Consider the following 14,034-nt stretch of genomic DNA (forward strand, 5'->3'; position numbering starts at 1 on the left):
GAACCTGTTCCTTTTGTAACAATTTTACAGGGTCACTTTTAGCTTCTCTAGGCTTTTAGATACTACTGAGTCTTCTGTCAGTTGACTTGCTCTTTGTGTATCCTCTGCTCACACTACCTCTATTAACAGATTATTCGCTTACTGAAGTTCTTTTGAAAAGCTAAATATTATAGTCTTGTTATCCCTGCTTTATGATCGTGACCTCTGTTTACACCACCCAGAGCTTTAGTAGAGACCAGATGCATTGCAAAATCCAGTTCCTTCTCAGTCATTATAGACAAACAATAGTTTTACTTTAAATATAGTGCATTATATTATACTCTAATCATTTGAAAGTGGTATTGGATATTCATTGCATTTAACTGTTAACTTTGCACTAATTAAAATTTAACTGCTTCCTTTTCTGTACCCCACTTCCCTTCCCAGCATGAATAACAGTGTATACTGAGGCAGAGGCTATTGTTTACAGACATCAGTGGGGTCTTAGTTTATGTCAGTTTTTTTCCACATGAGAATTTTTTCCAGGGTAGATGGTCTATCCATTTACATCTGCTTTGCTTCCTTTCAGCGCAATGCCTTTGCCAATGACACCATCCCTTCAGAGAGTTATATCAGTGCAGTGCAGGCTGCACACCTGGGGACTCTCTGTAGCCAAAGTCTGCCCCTGGCTGCTTCCCTGAAGCACACCCTCCTCTCACTGGTCAGGTTGACTGGAGATCTTATTGTGTGAGTATCTACTACATAGCCCCAAGGACTCTACATCTGTATTCTATTGTGGTTAAAGAGGGACAGTGAGAGTTTTATAACTATGTAGTAATGCTTTCTTGTATACTTCTTTAGCAAAGAGTACCTGTTGCTTTAAGGTATGAGCACTTATCTAGAATGATTTTTTTCTTTTTTTTTTTTTGAGATGGAGTCTCACTCTGTTGCCCAGGCTGGAGTGCAGTGGCTGGATCTCAGCTCACTGCAAGCTCTGCCTCCCGGGTTTACGCCGTTCTCCTGCCTCAGCCTCCTGAGTAGCTGGGACTACAGGCGCCCGCCATCTCTCCCGGCTAGTTTTTTGTATTTTTTAGTAGAGATGGGGTTTCACCGTGTTAGCCAGGATGGTCTCGATCTTCTGACCTTGTGATCCACCCGTCTCGGCCTCCCAAAGTGCTAGGATTACAGGCTTGAGCCACCGCGCCCGGCCAAGAATGATTTTTTAACTTAGATCCGAAAGACAATAGAGTACTTCTTCTTCTCTATAGTATTTTTCAGAAAAGGCTTATTTGTGTTTTTCAGCAGAAAATTCTGTACTTGTGTGCATTCTGCATTAATATGGAAATATGTGAAGCCTTTAAGACATATTGCAGTTTGGAGATGTCTTGGGTTTAAATTTTAAAGTGAAAGTGACAGATTATTTGATAATGTTTCTCCAGAATCATAGTGGGATAAATTCCACCATTGTAGGAACCAGGTCAGGCCAACGGAGGGACTATTTTGTCTTCTTATACATAGGTAACAGGTAAAGTCTCATATCATATTGCCCTAAAAGTGATCCAGGTTCCTGGCAGTTCTTCTAGAAGGCTTGTCTGGAATGGAATACTTGCTTTGGTTTCAGTTAATTTTCTTTGTTGAATATTAGAAAATGCAGCTCATTAATTTGACATTTTAATAAATGGATTTTTCAAGTGAAAATGATTTTTGTTTCTGATACAATAATGAAAAAGAAGAATATGAGATTGTATTATGATACCTGTGTATAAAACAGCTATCATGGGAAAAAGACTGGAGTAAAGGCCCTTGCGCAATTCCCCTTCCCCTCTCCCCTGGCAAATAATTGAATTACCCTGTCCTTGCTTTGCAGCTTTTTGAAGGAGTGTGTTCACTAACTTGATTTCATTTTCTTTGCTAAAGTTGGTCCGATGAGATGAACCCACCACAGGTCATTCGGACCCTGCTACCACTTCTTTTGGAATCGAGCACTGAGAGTGTTGCTGAGATCAGTAGCAACTCCCTGGAACGTATCTTGGGTCCTGCTGAGTCTGATGAGTTCTTGGCTCGTGTTTATGAGAAGCTGATCACTGGTTGTTACAACATTCTGGCCAATCATGCAGATCCTAACAGGTGAGCCTGATGGAGAACAGTCAGATTTCCTGTGACCTACTGCTACTATCAGTGAAATGTACCAACACTGCTGCCTTTAGGTCATTAATTAATAGCTTATTGTTTTTGTGTGTGTATGTTTTTTTTATTCTGAGATATGGTCTCGCTCTGTCGCCCAGGCTGGAGTGCAGTGGGGCTCACTGCAACCTCTGCATCCAGGGCTCAAGCAATCCTCCTACCTCAGCCTCCTGAGCAGCTGGGACTACAAGTGCATGCCACCATGCCCAGCTGATTTTTTTTTTTTTTTTTTTTGGTAGAGATAGGTTTTGTCATGTTGTGTAGACTGGTCTTGAACTCCTGGGCTCAAGTGATCCTCCTGTCTTGGCCTCCCAAAATGCTGGGATTACAGGCATGAGCCACCACACATGGCCAGCTTATTGTTATTTGTGTTTTTCAGCAGAAAATTCTGTACTTGTGTGCATTCTGCATTAATATGGAAATATGTGAAGAGTATTTTGGAGTCCTTTTTGTGATTAATTCTTAGGAATAGACGTTAAGAAAATGGAAGACTTAAATGTTTAGATTTGGAGACTTAAAATTGTTTTTAATGATTATCAAGTGCTGCTCTGGCTCTGATGAGATGTACAGAGGAGCTCACTGAAATTCATTTCTAATGTTTTGGTGATTGTGCTGCTGAAATGAGTGTGGAATGGGCAGTCCCACAGCATAGCTGTACCTTGATAGTTTAGGCCACATTGCTATAGATGAGCTATAAAGAACAGTTCTGTTTCCTTTTCACCCCACTGAGAATTATTCAAATGAAGGTGCCACATGTTGGAATTTCCTGTCTCTTTGTTGTTGAGTAGTCCAGTTTTTCATCAATGATTCCTTTTATTCCGTTTCTCCTCTTTTCTTTTTCTTTTTAACAGATGAATAATTCCAGACACTTTTAGCTGTGTGGAAATCACTTGTCCAAAGAGTCTTTTTCCCTAAATCACTGGCAGATCTGGATTAGGACCAAGTTTTAGATGCCTTTCCTGTTTAATTTCCTAGGAAAGAGGATAGAAAACTAAAGTTGAGAGGCTGCTATTAATTCAGTAAACATGTATTGAACACCTACTTTGTGCCAGGCTTTATGTTAAGCTTTGCCAAAACAAAATTGGACATTGCCATCAAGGTCAAACAGACAAACTTTGGATTTTAATAAATCACCATGAGGAGGACATTGAAACAGGTCTTAATACTGGTGGTTAAGTTTTCCATTTGATCCTCAGTGGACTGGATGAATCCATCCTGGAGGAATGTCTCCAGTACTTGGAAAAGCAGCTGGAAAGCAGCCAGGCCCGTAAAGCTATGGAGGAGTTTTTCTCTGACAGGTGAGCCGTGTTTTGCTTTATTCCGTAAATATTTTTTGAATGCCTCTTGAAAGTAAGGAGCTATATATGTTGATTTAGGTACTTATTATCAGCAATATTTAAGGCCTACTTAGGTGTCTGCACTTTGGGGAGTTAATTGCTGACTCCTTGGGGTTATTGGTGAGGGGGTTAATTTCATGAATGCCTTGTGTCATTGACTCATAAGTGGCCATTTTCCCCAGAGGAGATGAGATTGTGAAGAAAGGATGCTTTTTATGTGAGGCTTTAATGTGATTCTTCCATTTTTCTCCCCTCCTGCCTCCCAGTGGAGAACTTGTACAGATCATGATGGCAACAGCCAATGAGAACCTCTCTGCTAAATTCTGTAACCGAGTTTTGAAATTCTTCACCAAACTCTTCCAGCTGAGTAAGTGACAGCTTTTAGTAATCTTCTTATGGGAACTTTGATGTCCGGCAAATACTGTGCATATCTTCTGCCTGAGTTTAACTACAGCATGAAAATGCTAACAAGTGGAGAGAATCCCTCAGAGAAAGTTTGGCAGGAAGTTGAAAACTTGCTTTGAAGCCATTTCCCCTTTTCCTGGCTCACAATTTGCCCCTTCTTTCCCTTCCTCTCGCCCTTCTTTATTGACCCTGGCCTCTTGTTCTGCTCCTAGCTGAGAAGAGCCCTAACCCGAGCCTGTTGCATCTCTGCGGCTCCCTGGCACAGCTGGCCTGTGTGGAGCCTGTGCGCTTGCAGGCCTGGCTCACCCGCATGACTACATCACCCCCAAAAGATTCTGATCAGCTGGATGTAATTCAGGAGAATCGGCAGCTGCTACAGTTACTGACCACATACATTGTTCGGGAAAACAGGTAGAACAACTACATTTCTGTCGTGTTTCCCTAGTAACCCCAGAAATACGTTGATATTTGCAGTTATCTTTCCTTCAGGCACCACTCTTAGCTTTTTCAACATTTTCATATCTACCTCTCTCTAGACTCAAGGATTCTAGTGTATGTAGCTCCTTGATTTTTTTCCCATGGAAAAACTTGGAATGACTTGGCCTGTCAGTTACAACCTGAATGAAATGTTTTATACTCTGCTAGCCCAAGTCCAAAACTGGGATTGGTATTGTAGTTATGTATTTAATGTTTAATTTAAAACTTCTTTTATAACACACAGAATGAGATTCCTGTTGATTATTCACCAACTTGCTCTTTCTTTTCTCCTAGCCAAGTTGGGGAAGGTGTGTGTGCTGTTCTTCTGGGCACCCTGACTCCCATGGCAACAGAGATGCTGGCCAACGGTGATGGGACTGGCTTCCCTGAACTTATGGTTGTGATGGCCACTCTGGCCAGTGCAGGTCAAGGTGCTGGTCACCTTCAGCTTCATAATGCTGCTGTGGATTGGCTGAGCAGATGGTAAGATGATGAAATTGTATCTGTAGGTTACAACATTGATCTTGGAGAAGTGGGTTACTTTCTTTAAAGCTCAAAGTGAGTATAGAAGAAATTTGAATCTCTACCCTTTTATTGGAGTTTGGGGTACGGGTAGCAAATAGCTCTGTTCACTTTACACTTCGTCTTCATCATTTTCTTAGTAGAGTTTCCTGTTCATTGTTCCCAAGAGAACTCTTGGGGAAAGTATGCCAAGTGTTAACGATAATTCTAAGGCCAGAGCACCCCAAGCTATGTAACTATATAGTACTTATGGAGTTTTTTAAGAATGCTTCTGCTTCCCAGTGTCCTCAGATTGATTTAAAGTTAATAAAGATGCTTCATTTCTTTGGTTTCTTAGATGATTTTTTGTCTCCTCTTTCCCCTCTTTTTTTTGGGGGGACAGCAAGAAATATCTGTCACAGAAGAATGTGGTTGAAAAACTGAATGCCAATGTAATGCATGGAAAGGTAAGAAAAGTGAGGAATGACAATGGGGGGTGAAAGGAAAGATGATTCTCACCTCTGTGGTCAGGTGGAATTCTCTTGTTCCTATTGAGTTCTGTGCCCGGCTAGCCTACCAAGGATAAGGCTGATAATCTCGAAGATCTAGAAGTGTGTAATTGCCAACTGTGTGCCTTTAGGCATCTTTTGGCTGGCAAGAAGTGATGGGAGGGAAATATCCTGGTAAATAAGCAGATAGAATCTTTCTTAAAACGTAGAGTTCCTGTCATCCTAAGATATTGGAATGTTATGGGAAAATGTCTCCCTGCTCAGGCCTTGGAACTGTGCCACTCTGAGTCAGTGTTATAAGAGGCCAAATACGGCCTCCTCAGCTCTAGTCCAGATGCTAAGCTTTGTTTAATTTGCCGAAGGTTCTGGTTACTCTGGTGAGAAAAGGGGTTTGAAATTGACAGAAATCCTGCATTCAGGCATTTTCTTCTCCTGCCCAACCCATGAACTGGCATAGGTGGCTAGGAACAGATAACTAGCCTCTGAGAACCACTGTGGTACCATTCATTACTCCCTCCTTACTTGCTGATCTTTATCCTTTCAGCACTGACATGTCAGAGTGCAGAGCAAAGGGACTTAGAAATCTGAGTCTTTGGTGCCAGTTCATTGGGTTTTCTAGGCAAGCATGAACTGTCTGCAGTGATTTGCTAGAATTTTTTTTCTCTTGATTTCTGAAGCTATTCCTCTCCTGCATTACTTTAAAGCCTGATAATTAAAATGACTTTCACTTAATGGTTAAAAAATGCTAATGTTAGGGGCAGAATGCTTCATACTCTAGTCTGGTCTTTTCTTGAGTGATTTTAATCTGTTTTTACTCTATTCTTCTAATTTCAATCCTACTTCATCTTGCAAGACTTTGTAAAGAGCTGTCTTTGTGCTTAAGAATGAAGGAATACGTGTTACTTCAGTACAATTTACTGACCAGCTACATGGGGACGGAGTGGTAAAAGCTGGTTAATAGATAATAAAAACACACTGTTTTTCTTCTCTGCTTTCATACCATTTCCCTGATCTTGAGCTTTATTTGAAAACATGGAGAATCTGAAGTTTCTGTGGGGCTTCTCTTGCAGCATGTGATGATCTTGGAGTGCACATGCCATATCATGTCTTACTTGGCTGATGTCACGAATGCCCTGAGCCAGAGTAATGGTCAAGGCCCAAGTCATCTCTCGGTGGATGGGGAAGAGCGGGCCATTGAGGTAGACTCAGACTGGGTGGAGGAGTTGGCGGTGGAAGAGGAAGATTCCCAGGCTGAGGATTCAGTAAGTACTAAGTAATCTCGAAGTTAACCTTTCAAGGTAATGGCTGACTGGCATGGTACCAAGCTTTTGGGCTCTTTTCTCCAGCCTCCTGTGAGCTTCAAAACTTCCTAGACCTTGTTGCTGCCTAGACCCCAATTTTCTAGGCCTTCAGAGCAAGGCATGGGGATCTAATCTCTTGTGGAAAGGACTTTTTCATAAGCCTTTTCCAGAGTCCCTTGTCCTGCTTTGTCAGTCTTTAATTCCAAATGGAATTTTAGGGATAAGTTCTTCATGGGGGTAGTGGAAGCTCCCCTATAGAGAAAGCTTAAGATGTTTTTTTCTTAACTGCAAACCCCTGAGGTCTCACTCACCTGAAATAACAACAGATTTTCAGCCAGCTAGCTATTTCTAGTTGTGGTAGATTTCCACTGGTCATTTATGAGTCAACTATTCACCCCCCCATAGAGTGTTGAGGCACATGTGTTTTTGTGGGTGTTTATATACAGGCGTATGTTTCGAATTAAAGAGACTTCTTATTTTTGAAGGATGAAGATTCTCTTTGCAATAAACTCTGCACTTTTACGATCACACAGAAAGAATTCATGAACCAGCATTGGTAAGAGTAGTTCTTCCTTTAAGGTTGAAGATTTGCTGGGTACCGAATATTGGGACTTCTGAGCTTATTTGCTGGTTCTTATTCTTTGCAGGTACCACTGTCACACCTGCAAAATGGTGGATGGGGTGGGTGTCTGCACAGTGTGTGCTAAGGTGTGCCACAAGGATCATGAGATTTCCTATGCCAAGTATGGATCCTTCTTCTGTGACTGTGGAGCCAAGGAAGATGGCAGCTGTTTGGTGAGAGGACCCTCCCTGAGCTGTAAAGGGTGGCTTGTTACTGACACGGGATTACTGAAGCCAAACTGGAAAATTCCCATCACCTCTAGGATACCTGAGTCTAGGAAGATGTTCCAGCTTACTCATTGATGATCTGTACAGTTGGTGGCCTAAGCATTTCATTTAGAATATCAGAACCAGCAAATTCCTTAGAGATCTTGTAGTTCATTTTTCCTAAGACCTCCCCACAATTTCAGATGTTATAATAAGGCCTGATACTGTGAGTGGATAAAGAAGTTAGATATTAGGTGAATATTATGAAGATCAGAATTTAGGCTTTTGGGTAACATTGAAATGCTTAGCCAGTTTCTTCTTTGGGTCAGATTTTCTTCAGAGATCTCAGGCAGTATTTCCTTTGTGCTTGAGGCAAGAACTTAGAGACTCTGACGTTTTCTGTCCCTAGGCACTGGTGAAGAGAACTCCTAGCAGTGGCATGAGCTCTACCATGAAGGAGTCAGCATTTCAGAGTGAACCCAGGATTTCAGAGAGTCTAGTGCGTCATGCCAGCACCTCACCAGCTGACAAAGCCAAGGTTACCATCAGTGACGGAAAGGTTGCTGACGAAGAGAAGCCCAAGAAGAGCAGCCTCTGCCGCACAGTAGAGGGCTGCCGGGAAGAATTACAGAACCAGGTGGGGCAGACTGATGCTCCCTAGTAAGCAGACAGAGTTCAGAGCCTGCTGAACTGGTGTGAGAGTAAATAATGCACATGGCTCCCCTTGCAACTCATTTTCTCCTTTACCCATTTTCATAGTGTGAATACAAATACGATGTATTGTCATCACGAGGGAAGGATTTATGACTGAGCACTATTAGGCATATTATGGGGGTGACGGAAACATAAATTTTAGTTGTGTCATACTCTAGAGTACCCTTTCTTGGCCAGGGTTCTTTATCTGAAACACAGAAAACAGAATACAAAATGATTTGAGTGTTTATATTCTCAATTTTCCCAAGGATGGTACAAAACCCAAACTATTCTAGATACATAGGAGAGAAGTTAGCTCATTTCATATGAGGGATGCCTTTGCACATTAGGATATCTGTGCGGGACCCCTGGTTTAGAAAGATTGCTCTGGAGTTAGTAGCGCAAATGCATATTGATGGGAATCAATGCCAGGATTGTGAGAATGAGAAGATGGCTAGAATATCAAACTGGAAGTGAAGTAGCTGGATTCTGAAGGACGTTACTGGCAAGATGATTGTTAGGAGTATTATCCATTGTTTTTCTTTTTTTTTTCACTTGTGTATTTTTTCTATTTTTCTCAGGCCAATTTCTCCTTCGCTCCTCTCGTGTTAGACATGCTTAATTTCCTTATGGATGCCATTCAGACCAACTTCCAGCAGGCTTCAGCTGTCGGGAGCAGCAGCCGTGCTCAGCAAGCCCTCAGTGAGCTGCACACAGTGGAGAAGGCAGTGGAGATGACAGACCAGCTGATGGTGAGTGTCTTGGGGCCATGACGTTTGGTGGCTGTGGGAACCAACAAATTTGTTGAGATCCCAAAGTGTGCTAGATGCTCTGAGGAGTATACTTAGAGCAGTTGATCCTTGGCCATCCAAAACTTAGAATCTAAGACATCATGACATGCCCAGAACATATTATGAACAGTGTAAAAATCAGCATATGAGGTGTGGCTTCAAAAGAAGAGAACTGGCCAAGGGTGCGCCTGTTATCCCAGCACTTTGGGTTGCCCAAAGCAGGTGGATTGCTTGAGCCTGGGAGTTTAAGACCAGCCTTGGCAACATGGTGAAACCTCATCTCTACCCCAAAAAACACACAAAAAATTTAGCTTGGTGTGGTGGCGCAGCAACTACAGTCCCAGCTACTCGGAAGGCTAATGTGGGAGGATCACTTGAGCCCAGGAAGTTGCAGTGAGCTGAGATCATAGCACTGTACTCCAGCCTGGGTGACAGAGTGAGACTCTGTCTCAAAAAAAGGAGTGGGGCTGGGGAATCCAGGGTCATTTTGGCCAATGAAGAGAATAAATCTCCTTTTTAGTTCATATAAATATATGAATCCCCAAGAGGTGGGGAACTCCATTTTGGGGCAATTAGAATAGTAGAGAGTTTTTATTTTTAGAAAATAGAACTTTATTATATCTTCTCTAAAGTTCATCTAACTTGCAAAATAGTGTTTGTCCTTTTTTGCATATAGTCCTTTAGATAACTTTCCTTTAGTTTCTCATGTCACATTGGTTATAAGGTATGAGTCATTATTGACTTTAAAACCTGCTGCTCAGCACTGAATATATGACTTCTGATGTGGCCTTCCTGGCCTTTTTTAGCAGCAGCGTTAAGTATTAGAAAGTAAAGTGGTGGCAATTCCAAAAAGGAAGTGAACAAATATTGTGAATGAGATACATGAATAGATCTCATAAATTGGCTGGTTTTTTTTTTTTTTGAAGACAGAGTCTTGCTCTGTCACCTAAGCTGGAGTGCCATAGCATGATCTCAGCTCACTGCAACCTCTGCCTCCCTGGTTCCAGCGATTCTTATGCCTCATTCAGCCTCCTAAGTAGCTGAGACTGAAGGTGCGCACCACCACGCCTGGCTAATTTTTGTATTTTTAGTAGAGATGGGATTTCACCATGTTGCTCAGAATTGTCTCAAAAAACTGTGTTCAAGTGATTTGCCCCCCTCGGCCTCCCAAAGTGCTGGGATTATAGTTGTGAGCCACCATTCCCAGCCAAAGTTGGCTGTTTTTTTTTTGTTTGTTTGTTGTTTTTTGTTTTTTTCTTTTGAGACAGAATCTCGCTCTGTCACCAGGCTGGAGTGCAGTGGAGGGATCTCAGCTCACCGTAACCTCTGCCTCCTGGATTCAAGTGATTCTCCTGCCTCAGCCTCCGGAGTAGCTGGGATTACAGGCGTGTGCCACCATGCCTGACTAATTTTTATAATTGTAGTAGAGACGGGGTTTCACCATGTTGGTCAGGCTGGTCTTGAACTCCTGACCTCATGAGCCGCCCACTTCAGCCTCCCAAAGTGCTGGGATTACAGGTGTGAGCCACTGCGCACAACAAAAGTTGGCTGTTTTTAAGGGAATAATAGTCAGTTGGAAATATACACGTACATACACATATATATTCTGGCATTTTATTAAAATCAGTCACAGTTTTTGCCAGGTGCAGTGGCTCATGCCTGTAATCCCAACACTGGGAGGCTGAGGTAGGCAAATCACTTGACCAGAGAAGTTCGTGACCATCCTGGGCAACATGGTGGAACCCTGTCTCTATAAAAAATATACAAAAATAATTAGCCAGATGTGGTGGTTCATGCCTGTGGTCTCAGCTACCTGGGAGGCTGAGGCAGGAGGATTGCTTGAACCTGGGAATTCGAGGCTGTAGTGAGCTGATATCACATGACTGCACTCACCACTGAACTCCAACCTGGGGGACAGAGTGAAACACTGTCTCAAAAAAATAAAATTAGTCACAGTTGTATTTGATATTCTTGGAATTAAAAGAAGTCGTAAGATCAGTCACACTGTTAGAGCATTGGTTTTTAGATATTAAAGATGAAGCGAAAAAATACTTGGGTTGGGGACCCATCAAGTTGCTGATTTTTATGTTGCCAGGTTAGATCAATGAAAAAAAAAATCATCTGTCACCACAATTTGTAAGAGATTGGACATTTTAACGTTTTTTTAAAAAAACCAGTACTTTGTATTTAAGTTTAGCTTTATGAACACATTTACTATGTTATTCTTAATGGATTATTAATAACTTTAACAAATTTACCCAGCCATCCATGGTTTGAAGGCTGAAATCACTGCTTTTGGATGACTCCATGGTGCAGTGTCTCAGTCTCATGAATAGTGCATGAATCCACTTGATTTTATTTGCCTCATTACTGCCCGCTTTCTCTGCTTCTTTCTTTGCCAGGTTCCCACCTTAGGCTCCCAGGAAGGTGCCTTTGAGAATGTGCGGATGAATTACAGCGGAGACCAGGGCCAGACCATCCGGCAGCTGATCAGCGCTCATGTGCTCAGGCGGGTGGCTATGTGTGTGCTCTCCTCTCCCCATGGGCGCCGCCAACATTTGGCTGTCAGCCATGAGAAGGGCAAGGTGGGTCCTCCAATTCTTGTGTACTTACTTTAGGTCATATTGTCTTAAATGCTAAGCAAAACAACTTGATGACCACATTCAGATTAGCCCTCTGTGGGAAAAAGTCCGTTGGGTTCTAAGAATGCTTTAGGGACAGATCTTGTTGAGTTTTTCAAATACTTGGACCCCTAGTTGATTTGATTAGACCTAGAGCTGGTATGACTAGGATAGACTGTTTCTAATTAGTAAATTTCCACTCAAAACATATTCTTCAAGCCCTCAGGAAAAAGTAATGACTAGCAGTTACCTAGGACAGGTTGACGCCCAGTCTTCCCCTGTTTGGTCACGCTGGTAGGCATAAGCCGAGAGACAAAAGTTTTCATAGGAACACTCAGTGTTGCGTATGTAGTCCTGCCCTGCCTTCCCAGCTCTGTTAAGGATATAAGTAAATTTGTATTGTTTTATAGAGCTTGTAGAAGTTGGAAGAGTGCTAGGTATCTTAACTCACACTTTTCTGTATTCTGGCCTCTCCATCACCACTAATGTTGTTTTCACTTTTAAGTGAAAATATGGATACTCCTTAAAACAACTCTAAAATCATTTTAAAAACAGTTCCGTAGAAAACTAGAAAAGGACAGTGGTACATAGGTATTCTTAAACTATTTTGTTTAAGAACTAACTTTATAAAGAGAAATTGTTTTCATTATTTATCTGGTCTGTCCTCCGTGGAAAGACATTCCATGGCTTTTAGCCAGGAGCAATAGAGATTAATATTGATCTAGAATTTTCTATGAGACTTATCTGTTAAAAAAAAAAAAAGTGTGCAACCTATTATCCCTATTGAAAGAGTTTTTGTTACTTGCTTGGACTTCTCTGAGAGGACCAGGAGTAAGAATAAATTGGTCATTGTTCCTTTGCAGATCACTGTTCTTCAGCTCTCTGCACTCCTGAAGCAAGCGGATTCCAGCAAAAGGAAGTTGACTCTGACCCGCTTGGCGTCTGCCCCAGTTCCTTTTACTGTGTTGAGCCTCACAGGAAATCCCTGCAAGGAAGACTACTTGGCAGTTTGTGGGCTAAAGGTAAAAATCCTGATCTAGGTTTCATTGCCTTGAGCTGTGGATTCTAGTCATCTTCTTTCCCCTATTCTCAGAACTACTTTTTCTTATTCATTGTTGAGATTAAAACTTAAAGCCTACTGAAATGCAAAAGGAATTTTTCTTTGAATTTCTCCCAGATCTTTCAGATTTCTCCAATATTGAAAGTAATGTTTGTGTTCATGAAACCTGAATGTTACTAGACAGTCTAAATACTGTCTGAAGGCAGGGGATATTAGAGAAAAATGGGAACATTAGAACTCTGAAATGAATTAGTCCACTTTCCAGATCATCTTTTCACCATTTTGTTCCTTAAACATTATCCAGGACTGCCATGTGCTCACCTTTAGTAGCTCAGGCTCTGTTTCGGATCACTTGGTTTTGCACCCTCAGTTGGCAACGGGGAACTTCATCATCAAAGCCGTGTGGTTACCTGGTTCACAGACCGAGTTAGCAATTGTCACTGCGGACTTTGTTAAGGTACAGTTAGTTCTTTGTTGATATGGTTCTAGAATTTTTCTACTTTTAAATCCAGAATCATTATGTGCTAGCTTCTCCCAGAAGTTAAAAAAATCAACTGGGTGCCATGAGTTGCACTTGTAGTACAAGCTGCTTGGAAGGCTGAGGTAGAGGATTACTTGAAACTTAGTTCATGGCTGCAGTGAGCTGTGATTATGCCACTCCACTCCAATCTGGGTGATAGAGCAAGACCCTGTCTCTAAAAACAATAGCCATATTTTGTCGCCTTTTGCTGTGTTGCTGAGTAGGAGCTTTCTGTCTTTAGGCAATAGGGAACTGATTCTGGTTCTACCCTCACTGTACCAAGTGCACACTTATTGCCATACTTGTTGCAGAATTTATTTATGTATGTCTGTCCCCTACTCATTCCTTGAAGGAGAGTGAAAGGTGTTCTGTTCATCTTTATAAGAGCAGTGCCTGACACTCCATTTTTTATTGAATGGAGAATGAATGCCCGTTATTGGTCAGTTCTGGCTATTTGGATTCATTAAGATATTTGGGAGATGGTACTGAGATAGATTTCCCTTATTTAATTTTTCTTCCATCCTGCAGATTTATGACCTGTCTGTTGATGCCTTGAGTCCAACCTTCTACTTTCTCCTGCCAAGCTCAAAGATAAGAGATGTTACCTTTCTTTTTAACGAGGAGGGAAAGAACATCATTGTTATAATGTCTTCAGCTGGGTACATCTATACTCAGCTTATGGAAGAGGCCAGCAGTGCCCAGCAGGGACCCTTCTATGTCACTAATGTATTGGAAATCAATCATGAGGACCTGAAGGTTAGAGCACATGTTGCTATTTCCTTCTATTCCAGATTTAATTATTTAGCAACTCCTCTATTCTTTTCTCTT

General features: G+C 41.8%; 1 protein-coding gene across 1 annotated transcript in view; it reads left to right on the plus strand.

Moving 5' to 3' along the window:
• The window catches only part of UBR4 (ubiquitin protein ligase E3 component n-recognin 4), a 141,357-nt gene that overhangs the window by 44,135 nt on the left and 83,188 nt on the right, over window positions 1-14,034 (plus strand). Inside the window, 16 exon segments of the mRNA XM_033228081.1 lie at window positions 569-726; window positions 1,897-2,106; window positions 3,360-3,461; window positions 3,767-3,867; window positions 4,118-4,316; window positions 4,677-4,865; window positions 5,287-5,350; window positions 6,463-6,654; window positions 7,179-7,249; window positions 7,341-7,488; window positions 7,931-8,158; window positions 8,796-8,966; window positions 11,408-11,590; window positions 12,490-12,648; window positions 12,991-13,143; window positions 13,735-13,962. Coding sequence (XP_033083972.1) covers window positions 569-726; window positions 1,897-2,106; window positions 3,360-3,461; window positions 3,767-3,867; window positions 4,118-4,316; window positions 4,677-4,865; window positions 5,287-5,350; window positions 6,463-6,654; window positions 7,179-7,249; window positions 7,341-7,488; window positions 7,931-8,158; window positions 8,796-8,966; window positions 11,408-11,590; window positions 12,490-12,648; window positions 12,991-13,143; window positions 13,735-13,962 — 2,556 coding nt within the window.

This window comes from Trachypithecus francoisi, unplaced genomic scaffold (genome assembly GCF_009764315.1).
Source record: "Trachypithecus francoisi isolate TF-2019V2 unplaced genomic scaffold, Tfra_2.0 Lachesis_group12, whole genome shotgun sequence".
Classification (NCBI taxonomy): domain Eukaryota; kingdom Metazoa; phylum Chordata; class Mammalia; order Primates; family Cercopithecidae; genus Trachypithecus; species Trachypithecus francoisi.